Raw genomic sequence first — 15,583 nt, forward strand, 5'->3', positions numbered from 1 at the left:
TGAGACAAAATACCAGACAATTCTTTGGAAAAAAATATTCCCATTCATTCTAAATTATACACAAATTTCAATAGGCATCTTACATAAAAGTAAGGTTTCCAAATCTCCAGTTCCACTTATCATTCTTTTTGCAAGAAGGTTGCACTCAATTGCATAGTTATTGACAGGAGATGCAATCACAGTTAAGGTGCAAGGTTCCAGCCTGAGTAAAAGTCAATACAGAAACTTAAAAAATGTGTGTAGTAGTGTAATGGCTGGTTTTTCAAAATGAAAAATCTAGCCTTTCCTCCTTGAAGCCAAAATTTTCCGTGCTCAGTCTGTACCTTATCTCTTCACTAAAGCACAAACTGCCTGACCTCAAAAGGCAGTATATGCTAGCAAGGTTTTATTACAGGAAGCACATACCTCTGAAAACATAAGAAAAAGAAAAGAGGGAAATCTTGTCACCCAGTAAAATAAATTCCCCAAAATAAATCTTAAACATAAAACCAAGACTGGATAATAGCAAGCTTCTCTTGAAGAATTTGATTTGTGAATATCCACTCACTAAAGAGTATCAAAGAATACAGTCAGTCACTTACTCATTTCAGCTAGGTAATGTCCAGGGTACCAAAGAATGCGTGCAATTGACATATTGTGGCAAGAATTAAATCCAGTAGGCTTCATCAAGGACTCGCTGGTGGATTAGAAGGAATTTCAGAAAACAGACTAATCCTCTGCTCTGTCACACAGACTACCAGATATTTGAAAGCAATGAGCCATGGTCCTGTGCAATATGGCAATAGCACTTAAAGTAATTAAAGAAATATTGACAGCAATCAAATTAATTGAAGATTCTTCATCTTTCTACATGTGATCCTTCCCTGGAAGAAAATTAATAGTTGAGGAAGATGTTGCAAATAGATGTAAAAATCTGTTTCTTGGTGAGGAGCTCTGCCATATTACATAGCCTTTTATAGAAACACAAAGCTAAAAATTAATGGAAGAATAATACTTATGTGTTCAGAAAGCACTGATTTCTAAAGAGCTTCTAGAACTCCCTAGCAAATGATGAGAATCCTTGATGAAGGGACTCCTGCAGTCTAAAGATTTCCTGTCAATTTGAAATAGTAGCTACAAAGCCAAATAAGATTCTTTTCACATAAAACAATGAGATGAAAAGTACCCTCAATTTCCACAACACCCTGTTTTTGTAGACTGTTTTCTATTTCATCAAGCTGAAGATATTTCAAGATATTCTGTATTCTGGTTCAACCATGCACTTCAAAGTAAGAGATGAAAGGGGAGAGATGTACAATGATGAATTACTTCTCAAACTACATTTCTGCCCATCCTTTAAGTTTGCTATGATTTATAAAAACACGGCTTGGCATTTCAGGAAGAAAAATGTCTTTCCTCCCTCCTCTGCTATCTAAAACATGTATCTTCCATAAAACAGCCTTTGAGTGAAAATTATGACCAGCTGTAAGATTGTGCTTCTCTCTGCTACCGAGGGAACTTCTAACAGCAGTGAACTCAGTAACTGAGGGTCTAGACTTTGCAGGATGTAGCTCAGCAGAGCTAGAATTGCTGCAACTCTCCTTTCTGGAAAGAAAACAAGCTTCTTCTGAACAGACATGCAGGGCAATCTCAATCTATACCGTTCTAGAGGAGTTACCACCAATATGTACAGACTTAAATACCTATTTTATTTTCAATAGCTGCCTAAGGGATGCCTCAAGCAGGCAGATGGGAAATGAAGTTAAACAAGAAATCCAGAAAGAGTTTTGCTAGTGGAGAGGAAAAAAATTCTTCTATCAGTCTCCTGTTCTGCTGCAGATTGCTACCGACCTGGCAACAGGGCAGGTTAAAAAAGTCCAACTGACCTGCCTTTTCTGCCTTAGACTTCTGGCAACCAATTCTGAAATGTCAGAAGGTATTTGAAAAATAAAAATTAATTTGTGCTGTCTCAAATGTGTGGTGACAACACAGAGTGACCTTTCAATTTTTGTATTTAAATAACACTTATGCCACCACTAGGAGTCTGCTTTAAAGGCTGAAGCCAGCAATCAGAAAGCATTTGCATTAACCAATAAATAAAACACTTTCTGAATTGTGTTTTTTTGGTGATGTATACCACAGTGGTACACAGTAATCTTCCTGGCTATGACACATTCAGCTACACAGCTCTTATTAAAAGAAAGGAGAAATTAGAACCCCAAAATGCTGGAACAAAGAATTGAGCCCGTGCTAAAGCACAAACACCTAAACTGGCTACCAGTGTGACCTCCAATTTTAAATGGTCAGGTCAAAAATGGAACATATTCTCCCTCCTTACTCACCTAGATGAGCGACAATTTCTATCCATTATTTTTAAAGTCTTCCTTTGTGTGCTGGATAAGAACATAATTTCAGCGATTTCTTTATAATCTGGAGGTAGAATTTTTACACAGACTTAGAAAGCCACAGCTGGTGGCAAGAACAAGCTCATGTCAAAGCGGCTTTCAGAGACAGAGCATATGCAGAAGGCAAACATCTGAAATAGAGCCCTGATATGCCAGAGAACTACTGTCACTTCACAAGGTACTACCTGTCACAGGTACTGGAACAGCTGACTGCAGATATGTTTTGACCTGTGGCTAATGACAAGCATTTGCTACTGGCATTTGAGCCATCAGCTGGATCAACCTAGCCCCAAAGGCTCAAATACAAGGACTCCTGCCAGCATGCCTGCTGAATGTCTATTAGTTTTAAATTGACACACTTGATTCAAGCCATTCAGCCTATAAGCAATTGTGGAAAACATTCAAATACTTGAAGGTACAGAAAAAAAGTCAAGACTAACAATTCAGGATGTTATTGCAGAATGTTAAGTGTGACCCTCTTTTATACTACAGAAGAGGAAACTACTTTATCTGAACTATAATGAAAGATGCAGAAATTAGAAATGAATGCCCACTGTGCTCAAATGCAAATAATTAAATTTGCTTAATAAACTGCTGGCACATTAGAAACTGAGTTTCATTATAATCCCCACTGAAGACTCTTTCAGGCAGTTTCCCCAGTTTAGTACCTTTAATACAAATCATTCAAGTATATTGTAGTGTTCCCTCACCAGAGCACACATTTTCAAGGAGCGTCTGAAATGCAGAAATTCTGACAGAGAAGGCAGACATTATCACGGTGGAAGCAGAGCTATATACAGGAATCCTAATGGGTGTGAGGTTTTAGCATTTAATGACCCTGCACTGCACTTCACACCGGTACAAAAAGCAGAAAAATCTCTTCTGTCTGCAGTCATCCAGCTGAGGCGCATGCCTTGTGATGTGGGATCCTTCCCTTGTGCTTTGCTTTGACACATCAGGAAATCAGCACCCAGCACAGCCAGATGTGTCCAGATGGCACTCCAGATGTGTCTTGTGTGGCTGTAACACTCCCCACATTGACACTGTCAGTGTCCAGCGGCAGAAAGAGTTTTCCCTTCAAACAAGGACAGGGCACTTATGCCATTCAGATGACCCCATGTGAAAGCCAGCCAGCACCCATGGCTCACCTTTGCCGACAGAGCCCCGAGCACCTTTCCATTAAGCCTGCTGGACAGGGAAACTGGAGTACCTTAGCAACAAAGCAGCAGCAAATAAAAGCCCTGAGCACTGATCTGCTCAGCAGACAACAAAAAGGGCTGTACAGTCCTGCACAGCCCGCTGGGCTTGAAGGTAGAAAGAATAGCCGAGTTGTTGCCCCTTCATCTTTTGATGCTCTCTCTAATTATCTCAGGGAATTCTTACTCCCCTAAGAATTCTCCAGCTCAAAATCACACTTCTGGGTTTATTTGGTTTTTCTCCAGCAAATGAAAGACACTTTGCAGGATTTTGGAAAAATCAAATGTATGTTTTAATGCATTCGTTTTTCTGGAACCCTACTGCTCTTTAAGATTGAAGCAATGATTTACTATGTGTATTTTGGGGCTATTCCTTAAAGGAACAACCAAACACAAGTAACACTTTTAAAACAGTGTTGCCAAATGCAAAAGTACTTTTTTCTTAATAGTAAGTAATGTCAACACTACAGCTGTAATGGGAGGTTCCAGGAACATGGTTAAACTAAATTCTTGGCTCAGAGCCATGCAAATATTTCTTTTCCACATTCCCATCAATTACAGAGGTACAGTAAGTGTTTTTTTGCTTAAGTGCACTATTAGAGGGGACACAAATAAGTCATTTTTCTTCCAGTGGTTGGAGCTAACATTTCTACAGTATCATATTACACATTTGGCAGACTCGAAGCATGCTTAGATTTTTAGTTGTGTTGCATTAGTAAGCGACGCCATTTGAATCAACTGAAAACAGGTAGTACAACTGCATGTCCCACCCAGACTACACACATTTACAGTGTCCAGAGAGTAGTTTTTACTTCAATACTGGTATAAGTAATCATGCTTGGGAAAGCAGAGAACAATTATTAACTGTTTACGTGCAAACAATAGCAGGTATGTTTCCAAAAATGATTTTTCATCCATATTTATACCCTTCAGCTCAAATAATCATCTTGGAAAATAAATCAAGGTATTTCACCAAGAGTTAAATATCACCTTTTTCACAGTACTCAGAACCTGTTCTTACCAATCCTTTAAATACAGCTTCACTGGGAGTATCTGACCATGGCTGACAAAGACAGCACCTAGCCAGATACACAGGTAGGGAGGTTAGGGAATGCAGTTCCATTCTCTTCAAGCCAAACTGATAAATCTAAGAACTGAAAAGCCTGACCTTACAACAGGTTTCTGACCAGTGCAAGGGTGACTGTGGGGAAACTAAAGCAGTTAGAAATTGTTAATGTGAAATTACTAACATGGTGATCCAGGAAGACAGCTTTATGCTGGATGGTAGAGAGGACCATATTATCTTGAGTTAAATTTGATTTCAATTGCAGTATCAAAATCTGTAGAATTATCATATCTGTACATATCACAGTTAGCACAAAAATAGTTGAAATAGGTTAAAGCTATCAAATGTCACTATAGTACATTGCTTTTTTACTGCAATTCTGTTAGGTTTTATTTGCAATAATTTGCATGATAGAACTATGGAGAGACCCTTATTTTACTATTACCTTTCACGTGGAAGGGCAACTATTGCCCCAAACCCCTCCTGCATACCCAGCTGAAGAAATATTTACTCCATCTAAAGGTGATAAAATTTACCCTTCAGTCACAGTGGTATGAACAACCATGGCAAGGAAACAACTCATTTTTGCATGGTGAAGAACAGCAGTGCTACGAGAGTTCATAGTCCCTTTTAAAGTGACCTTTAAAGAAGTCTTTATCTCCTACTCTAAACAGCTGATCTAGACTACATACAATATAACCATTATTTGGGTGCTGAAAGCACCAATCTAACCAGGCCACATAATGTACTTCTGGCTCACTGCTCTCCTTCCCATTACATGCCCAAAATTTGAACAGTGAATAAGCTCCCATCTTCACCATCAGTGCACAAAAAAAGTGGCTGTACCCCATTCTGACCCCTCTTTCTGAGACAGGAGTACAACAATATTTTCAGGCAGAAGGACTACAACATATTAGTCTTTACAAGAAGTGATGCTGTGGGATCTCAGTAGTAGAACATCTGCTGTAGCCCCCTGGTTGTAGATGACATATGGAAAGCACATGGACTTACTGACAATTCTCTGATGAATTTTCTTAATTCCTTGTGCCCATGCTTCTTCGCAATACTTTCTGGATCATCTCCATATTTATTGGTTATTTTGCAGGCCTGTGTGGCCTCAGGACAACTGAGTAGAAATGCTGCAAGTTTCTTCAAGCCAAATCTGGCTGCACAGTGTAGCAGGGTAGGAAATTCTTCCAAATGGCTATCTGTATAATAGAAACAAAGTCTTAAAAAACAAAAGTTCTGCTTTTATAGAACATCTTCAGCTATAAACATTTTGAATATTAGTGCTGTGGAATCACAGTTATCAAGCTCCTGGTATTGAACTAACAGCCAAAGAATTATTTTTTCAATTACCAGTTTTACAGTGCGTATACGTATATCAATAAAGAAGCCTTTGGTGTTACTGAGAAATCTCATTTTTATCCTGACAGAAGGATTTTAAAGCACTTCAGTTCTACTGAGAAATAAGCTTTCTTGCAAAGGGCAGAAAATTCTGCAGCCATGACATGCTTTTGCTTAGGTAAAACATTTTTGAGTGGGATATTTTTACAGGTTTATGATCCTATGTTTTGATATTAAAAATAATTTATGAAAATTCACTACCAGTACTAGCAGACACTTGGAAAAATTTGCTATCCCTGAAATGAAATGTAAACACACTTGTAAAAATTTGCTTATCCCTGTAATGAAAAATCAGAAAATTTAAAGATGAATTAGATAAAAGTTTTTAGGATTTATCAGAAATATCATGATACCAATTTCTATCAAAAACCATTTTTACACTGGAGAACTGGGACATTCTGTTTATCATTTCAGCATCTTATGATATTTTAACTGTATGAGTGAACACAAGTTTCTTACAACAACAACCAAATAAGCAACAACAAAGAAAAAGAGCTCAAGCATAAAAAATACTTTGCTCTGCAGTCATACTCTACTTCCTGATTACTTGTGGTTTGCTGTGTACCAGTTGGTCTATAACTCAGCATAAAGTGTATCTCTTCTCCAAGCATGCACCATCAACTTTTTGAACCCTGAGGGTCTTTCCGACCACTGGAGCATGAAGGAATGCTCCCCCTAGTTTTCTTTGAGCCTGGCTCCTGCTTGGACTCAACTGCTAGCACCTTATTAATCTTATTCTCCATCACAGTCTGCCCTCTGTGCAATTCCAGTGATTTACTCATTCCCATAATTTATTTCTTGAAAGGCTCCAGTCTAGTTAATTGGGCCTTGTAGAAAACCAGCTCCACAACACACACTGCCCTCCCATCAACCTTCTCTAGTTTTACTGTAACTATTTTGAGATGACAGGAGAAGAGTTGCACATGATACTCAACTTTGGGGTGAGCCATGTAATTCATGCATTGTCATAATTATGTCCTGGTTTGTTCTCTATTCCTTTTCTAATAATCTCTAATATTTCATTAGCTTTTTGATCTGCTGCCTAGCAACAAGTTGATGTTATTGTGGAACTGTGTGGTCTTATTCCTCAGCACTAACAGCCTGCTCAAATCCTCTCATTTTGGATGATACCATGAGACTGCTTTTCTTCACTTGCACTACTTGGGTTTTACCTGTAATGAATATCATCTGACATTTTACTGCACAATTACTAAATCTCTCATTCCCTACTTCCGATTAGCCTTTTTCCTTACTACTCTGAACACCTTGTATCATTAACAAAAAAATATTTTTCTCAATTGTCTGCCTCCCGGTTTTGGTCAGCTATTCATCCAAACCCAGTCAGTTACTGACTTAACCAGGTTTACTGACTCTTAAAAAAAACCCTACAACAAGTTCATTAAGCCAGACGTCACATTACAGAAGACTTATTTTGTTAACACTTATATTAGTTTGTCCTGTAGAGATAATACATTAACCTGCTTCTAGGTCACAGGGTTGCCTGAGAAACTGGGTTTGGGCATCAACTCCTGGTTTGGTCACACCTCGCAGTACTAAAAAATGAAATACTGGATTGCTAGAAACCCAGATATTCTACTTTAAAATTTCCTCAGAGCTCATAAAGAATGCCAGTTAGTCCTGGTAATTTCCTTGTGTTTAGCCTGCCTGTTTTTGCAGTAACTTCATGGTGCCTTCAACTCCAGACAGTCTATTTCCACATGTGTCCCATCCAGGTCTACAGCTTAGGAATTTACAGAATTTCTTCTATCTTCTTGAATTTTATTTTATATTCCTGCCATCAGTTGTCTTACAGGTTAGCCAGCACATTTTCAGCCCATAGTGTGCTGGAAGAAGTTATGACTTGTTATGGAAATCTCTTAGCCGCCAGTCTTTAACAAACTTTCTAATTCTTACATTCTTTTGCATAGTAAAATTTGGCTCCTTTGCCCACCCTTTTTGCTCCAGCAAAATCAAAATATGGGAGAGAGTAAAATCTTATCTCATCATCAAAAATAAGGAACAAGAGCAGTTCTTGGAATAGGCATAGCTAAGTACTAACTGAGAAAAAAACATTAGGACAATTTTGACTGTATTGTGGACAAAGAATATTCCAGCACTATCCCACTCCAATATTATTTTGACAGAAGGTATTTGAGGGGGCTACAATTTAATCAAAAGTACCATTAACAACCCTAAACTGATTTTTAAACAAATTTAGTGTTGCCTGACTTTTATTTCCACCAGGCCAAAAAAAAAATGTAATCAAGAAACTGTAAAAACACAGCACCTGTGTAAATCAAGCCACTTGTTTTAGAAGCCTTGGCAGGTTGAACTTCAATCAACAAGAGTATGTATTAGAGTTTATATTCCCTTGTATTTGCAGTGTGCTTTAAAATCCTTTGGGCCATAACAGGAAATCTGAAAACTACATGGCAGCTAGGGTTTTTGAGACAAGTACATGCTACACAAGTCTGCTCAATATTGCTCAACATTTTAATTAAAGTTCCACAAACTAGGTCTCATTCTGTCATTTGAAGAATCATCATTTTTAGCCCAGAGTATATGCATTTGATTTCTTATTTTTGTCTAGATTTTTCTAAATGTAAGAAAAAATAGGATTCTCTTAAAAAAAGTGTTCAAACCTAAGATAATAATTAAAAAAACTTCCACAAATCCTCAAACTGCTTTTCTTCGTATTTATGGGTTTTGCTATTTGTTTTTTCAGATGTCTACAAATGCTTTAGGTACCCCATAGTTTGCACCCTGTTAGGCAACACCTGAAGGTCAAATCTAGTCAATAAAAAGAGCCTTAACACAGTATTAATAACATGGTCCAAATGCTTTTCCATTCATACCTATGAACCCCCCCCAAAAAAGGTTACAAATCTGAAATGCAATCAAGTCTATATTATCAATGGGTGCTATGATTTCTTCACCAACAGAAAGAGAGGAAGAGTAGGTGGTATTCATAAGCCTGCTTTAGGCAGGTATATACCCGCCTAGAATGTATTTCTGCACTCTTAAAGTAACACAGAACAGAGGTATTCCAAAATCCCTTCAGCTCCTTGCACTTGAGCTGTTTTTCCTGGTCATCACTCAACTCCTCCCTAGCTGAGTTTGATATTCAGGCAGGACTCCTACACTTACATACTTTGAACATTAGAGGAAACTACGTCATTAACAAATGAAATGCCTTAGCCAGCCATGGAAGATGGTAAAAAGAAATTTATAAACCAATTTCCTAAGACCATTTTTTTTTATATTGCTCCTTATAGTAAGCAGGGGAAAAAAAAGTTTGTTGTCTTTGTTTGCTTTGCAATTGCTTTTCTCTAAATTGGTTGTAAGATTCAGCTGGTTCTTAATCTGAATGGAACAAGATATGTCATACAGAGAGCCTTGTTTGCAATTTCATTTCAGATTTTTGTAATCAATTTCTCAATAGGATTACCTTCAGGGCTCATTCACTTACCTCAGCACTGAGCCTTAGGTTTTCCTTGGCCCTACACTTTACAGCAACACTCCTACTGTGCTATTCGATAAAGTTGTTTACTCTTTATGTATCTGTAATTATCACCACTGAGCATAAATGACATAATGCTGAGCATGTATTTAAAATAATAAAAAATGGAATAAAAGCTAGATATCATCTCCAAGCCAAGTGTACAGCATGAAGAACAGATATGGTGACTGCTTAGAAAATAAGTTGCAAAGTCAGGAAAACTTTAAAAGCAACATTGGTGGTATAGTGTGACCTTTTACATAAAACTCAAAAAGGAAATAAGTGGCTCAAATGGACAATTTTAGTCTCTTCTGCTCATGCACCCAAAGCCTGGTGGCATTGAGTTGTGACACAAGCAAAAAGTCATTGTGAGGACACACAGATGACTGAGCTTCACTAACTTCAGACAGTTTTCAATGCTCTGATTTTCAGGCACTCCACTGGCAGCACCCTGCACTCACACTAAGTAGGATACAATCTTCAAGGGCCAAACTTCCCCAGTCTTGCTGATGATCCCTCCCTCAAAGCACTGAACTCCTCGAGGCCTCCTCAGTACAACTGTTGTCTTGGTAAACGTGATACTGACAGTGGAGCTGGCTGCTGCTGTTTCAGCAACCTCAGCAACATTTCAGTGATCATTTCTGCATGCAGCTGTGGGACCAGTAGTCACTCTCTGCTAATAATAATTAGCTAGTAACATAAGCAAATAGCTTTGCCTCTCATGCAGTGAAGAGAAAAATATGTCCTTGGACTTAGCCTCTCAGAAATTCCTCCCCCAAATCCATACGTAATTATGAAATACAGTAATGTTAATGACCTCAAAAGAGATGATTGAAGTTTCCTGGTCTTTATTTTTTGTCCTCATTGTGAAAAGCAATATCATTATCTGTTTGAATCCCTCCCAAATCAGTAGGAAAATGTGAAGAACCAGATTCTAAAGCAGAAACAAATGATAACTATGGGTACCACTGATCAAAATAACAGGTGAGAAAAGCCCACTACAAGATCTATTTGTGCTTGTTTTTTAAATTATAACTGTTCTTTTACTGCCAATTCTCAAAACTGAGCTGAGCTCTTAAGAAACTAGATATTCTGCTGTAAAGAAAATTCCATTATATTCTAAGTTTAACCACTTCAAATAAAGTTTTGCATTTTACACAGTAGGAAGAGGCTATAATTATTTGAAAGCCCACATGCGTCAGGCAGAAAATACCAGTCTTGAAGTTGCAAGTTTGTCACACTGAATTGGTGAAAATTGCTGGAAATTTTGTTTGCTGTGAAACTGGAACAACTGGTGCATTTCAGCTCACTATATAGAAGTATATAGAGCAAGAGCAATAAGGGTGTAGCAGGGTCTAGTAGCTTTAACACATCATCAGTCCTTTAATGGAGAATGTTAACAGAAAAAAGCTGTGGCTGTTTGGCACATACACTAAGAACTAGTTTGTAGATGATCACAAGCTGGAAGGAAAGGTTAAAGGGAAAATCCTCAAGTAGCACATTATTAAGTGCTTTAAGGTGGCTTCTTCAACTTTCAACTTACATTGAGGCCAGTGCTTGCTTTTAATTGAAGTTCTTTTTGACATACACAAGGTTAAGAGTGAATTGCTGGGGTTTGTTTGTACGTTTTGTCCTGTCATAGTCCTCTCTTTTCTCTGCAGAGAATTCTGCAAAACCTCAGCTACAAAACAGAGCATAAAATCCAATATTACTCTATCATAGCATTGTCTTAGCCTGTGGCAATTTTCGTTAAATTGAAATAAGGAAACAGAGCAGCCTACACTGATATTTCTGCACATCTTGTAAGACATTCTTCTTTTATTTCCCAAATTATTGAAACAGGACACGGTTGTTTTTCTTAGCAATTTAAATAGCACCTAAGATGACTTCTACAGTGCCAATACCAGTACCTTCTCTCTCCCCTCTTACTCTGATTGAAGCTAAAAACCCAGACTCTATTTCTTCTTTTGGGATAGACGTTTCAACTTGGAAAAAAGAATTAGAGAAATCAGGACAGAATTTGCTATATTGCTAGCAGTTTTAGGTGACAAAAAGCACTGTTTTCTATAAAGCAAATTCAGGACTTTTCAGAAGCATCAGTAGTTGAGTTTAATTAGAGAAAAAGTAATATATAACTTCTAAAAGGGAAAATTAATTAATACTGGAAAATGAACCAGTTTTTTCTCAAGTAAATTGTTATTTCTTGGACAGGAAACAATGCAACAAAAATTCCCAAATCTGAGGATTCTGAGAAGAAGGGCTTTCCAAAAGAAACATATTTCTCAATAAATATTTTGAAACATGAGTTTGTATTTGTTGGTATGCTTTGACTAGATTCTATTACCAGAGTATAAAGGAATAACGTGTGTAAAATATTGTAATATATTATAATATTATACAATACCCTGAAATCAATTCAGTATGGAATGTACAATATTTCAGACAGTGCCTTTAGTTACAGTCTTTCACAAGAGATGACACCACCACAAAAAATCCCAGACAAGTCGTGGCTCTGTCTCCAGTTAATGCTCTTTGTTAAACACAGCATTTTCCAGTGGTTTCTATTCAGTCCGCATTTAGCTCACTCATCTGTATCACAGTTACCCTTTGCATCTTTGCCACCCATCTTGACATTACCAGCCTAGACACTGACTGCTCACAAATACTGCACTGTCATACTAAAAAAAATGTTGAACAGCCATTTTGGGGATGGGATTGGCTCCTCAAAAATTATGTAAGCAAACATGCATCTCATGATATTTTGATCTAAACCACTGTCTGTACAGGAAAGCATCATACTGCATTTTAATTTCATTACATCACGTGCCTTTTGTATTTACTTTTACACTCCCAAGTTTTCAATCACACAGCTGCACTCTTTGTGAGAAGTCAAACCATACAATTCATTAGTTTTCCAATAAATTAATCATGAGTTCTTCATTCTTGGTTCATTTTGAGGTCATATTGAGATCTTTCAAGTGCAGCAATTTATCGGCTGTACCCTGATGTGCAAGAATGTTCAAATAAAGCATCCATGTAGAACGATACAATTTCTCTTCCCTATACTTCATGCTGAAAGCTTGCACTCCTCTCATCCATTACGGGACATGTCTAGTGGCTGTTTGGGATGCTTTCATGGGAGTCAAAGACACAGGTTTATATACCTTTCAGGCAGAAGAAGGATGAGAGTCTAAGCCTCCTACATTCTGAGTGCTTCCAGTGGCTGCAAACACTTTTTTCCTGAAGAATCTGGACATCTAACTTTGCACCTCCATGCATCAAACCAGTTCATTTTAAGGTCACTATTGGCTCTAGCAGTCAACTTGCTCTTGAAACACACAAGCTTTTTGGGGGCCATAGCAGGCTGGTTAGAATTATTCTCAATATTCAAAAACATCACCAGATCTAATAGTTAATAGAGAAGTGAAAAATCTTTTGCTCATCATCTAACATTTCACATTGGGAAAGACTCTTGAATCTGTGTTATCCACCCCCATCCTGCAGTCTTGCACAGGAAAATGTCAAGGACCTTGTTCATTTGCTCCCACTAACTTTGATGCTTAAGCTCATTTTTTACATTACAAGTTGAATCATGTTTATCAGAGGAATAAATTGCATCAACAAAGAAAAGGAAAGGAAACATGATGGCAATGTAGTGCTACCTTCAAAATTTGTTTGTATTTGGTTATGAAAAGTGGTAGGTTCACTGATTGTACAGAGTTCATTTCTCTCTCAAAACCATAGTCCAGCTACACAAAACAGACATCAAGCAGCATCCTGAACACATCTTTCTCAAGTATTTTAGAAGGAAAACACTTAAGTAATTTTTTTCCCCAAAAGCTTCCTAAAAATGCTGAGGTTTAACACACATTTGAAATAACATCATAATGATGCTTTCAAAACACAAGCTAAATAACCACACTCTTGGTTTATTGCAAACCAGTTTGAATCCCTAGTAAGTGGCTAATGAATTCAACCAGGGCCCTCCATTTGGTACTAACGGCAGCTTCTGTTGATGCATGACTGAATTATCCATATAATGTATCTACTTTATAGAGAAACCCTATATTAAACTCACTGAGATGCCTTCTTTTAAAAATTAAAAATAACAAAATTATCTTTTTGCCAGAAGTAATGAAAACCATTAAGTGCATAAGTACTAAAAGTGACTGACGTTTAGTACTGTTCTAAGATCAAAAGCCATCCATTCTTTTTAGATACAGAAAACTTCCAGATTTCCCCCATACTTGGAAAAAGTGCAGTTTAAACTGCATTGCAGAAGAGCAATTAGTAAAAAAACATAATGTACAGGCATCTCCACATGACTCCTGTTACCCACTTCCTCTGTAAGTATGAATTTGCTCAGATGCAAAGCTGTCAATTTGCAGTTAATCCAAAGCTGATCGAAAATCCAGAGAAGTATAAATACTTCTGAGTACTGAGTCACAAAGTAATGATTTACAGAATTATTTCTCCAATTTTTTCTGCTTACATTGCTTTATTGTGAATTCTTCCATTTCACTAGAGACTTTCAATACTTAAGGGTTGTCTTATTAACACTTATAAGTAATAACTGTGGTATCAGTAATAAAAATCAATACATAGAAAAAGTGACTCACTAGCTTGGTGACAGTGCTCTTCTTCACTTTGGAATGGGCTGAATTCATAAGTAGATATTTTGTTTTTCAATAACGAAGTCAGAACATTGTCTACCTTCTCTACAGAAGAAAATTTCAATGCCTGTTTAAAAGAAAGAAAAAAACAAACAAACAAGAGTGTATTTGTTGTGCATGTATTTTTAACTTAATACTCAGAGTGCTGGTGAATCAAATTACTCAAAACAGCATTATGGGAAACTCACAGCAAGAGAAGCACAGTTTTTGAAAACGATAGAAAAGATATTGTAATACAAAAGGATCATGTCAACATGACCCAACTGTACATAAATATGCATTATAACATATGAAGTTCAGACATGACTTAAAAACTTCTGGATGAAGTGTAAGGACAGGAAGATCTATGTTGTACTACAGGAGTAGTTCAGGGCAATTTTAAAGATTATAGTAGCTCTCTGTTAACCAAAACTTTTGCATTAAGATTGTGGATTTGTCTAGGTAGGAAACAGCTTCAGTTTCATCAGCCAAGACAGAACATTGTTGACAGAACAAGAAACTGATATCAACCAGATAGATCAGCTTCCTACTAAACACATTCTTTAGACAAGGGAACTCTGCACTGACTGCCTTGAGATTTTTGAGTGCCTCTTTCTGGACAGAAAGTCGAGATCTATGCCTAACAACTCTCAAGGTAGCCAGAATTAAATATTTCGTTGCCTGACCTGACAAGAGCAGCCTGACTACAGAGATTGAAGAGCAAGGACATTTTACACCATGTACTACAGCTGTGTACTCCAGCCTGTGCTGCACTGGGCACCTTTTGGAGCTCAGCCACAGCAGAGAGGAGCTCAGGGAGAGTTGCTTTACTCTGCTCAGAGTCAGTAGCCCTGTGTTAAAGTTTGCATTCCCACAGCCGGACTGCCACTGGTCAAACCGATTCTGGAATTACTAAAATGGAACATCTTCAGACATGCTTAGCATATGAATTTAAAAAGAAATTCTATGACTGACATGCTGAGGAGAAAATGAGGGATGTACTGATGAAACATGAGGCTTAATTCCCAAGGCTGTTAAAAGGGAGTAAGAAAATTAAGTATGGCATGATCAGAAAATGTTGAATGCAGAGGCAGGATATACTTTTCACCCAACTCCTACCAAGAATTAGAAGAGACATTTATGAAGGTAGGAAGCTAACAATATGATTGTTTAATTTTCCCATAATTAACCCTGGCCCTTCCAATATTAAGATGCGTAAAAACTATTGCATTTCTTTTCATAATTCACCCCCTTTCTGTGCTGTCACACTACATTCTCAGTATTTTTTATTCAATAATTATGAGTACATATAATAATATTAAATAAGGAAAACAATAACCATTAAGAAATTACTCCATCTAGGAAGAAAGGTCTTTGAG

At 37.4% G+C, this 15,583-nt stretch overlaps 1 protein-coding gene across 1 annotated transcript in view; it reads right to left on the minus strand.

Annotated features, from left to right (window-relative positions):
- Positions 1-15,583, minus strand: part of BANK1 (B cell scaffold protein with ankyrin repeats 1) — a 131,045-nt gene that overhangs the window by 70,186 nt on the left and 45,276 nt on the right. Inside the window, exons 7-8 of the mRNA XM_004174878.6 lie at positions 14,172-14,292; positions 5,658-5,854 (exon numbers count right to left, since the gene is read on the minus strand). Of these exons, the coding sequence (XP_004174926.5) occupies positions 5,658-5,854; positions 14,172-14,292 (318 nt within the window). The remainder of the gene's footprint in view (positions 1-5,657; positions 5,855-14,171; positions 14,293-15,583) is intronic.

Source organism: Taeniopygia guttata, chromosome 4, assembly GCF_048771995.1.
Source record: "Taeniopygia guttata chromosome 4, bTaeGut7.mat, whole genome shotgun sequence".
NCBI lineage: Eukaryota > Metazoa > Chordata > Aves > Passeriformes > Estrildidae > Taeniopygia > Taeniopygia guttata.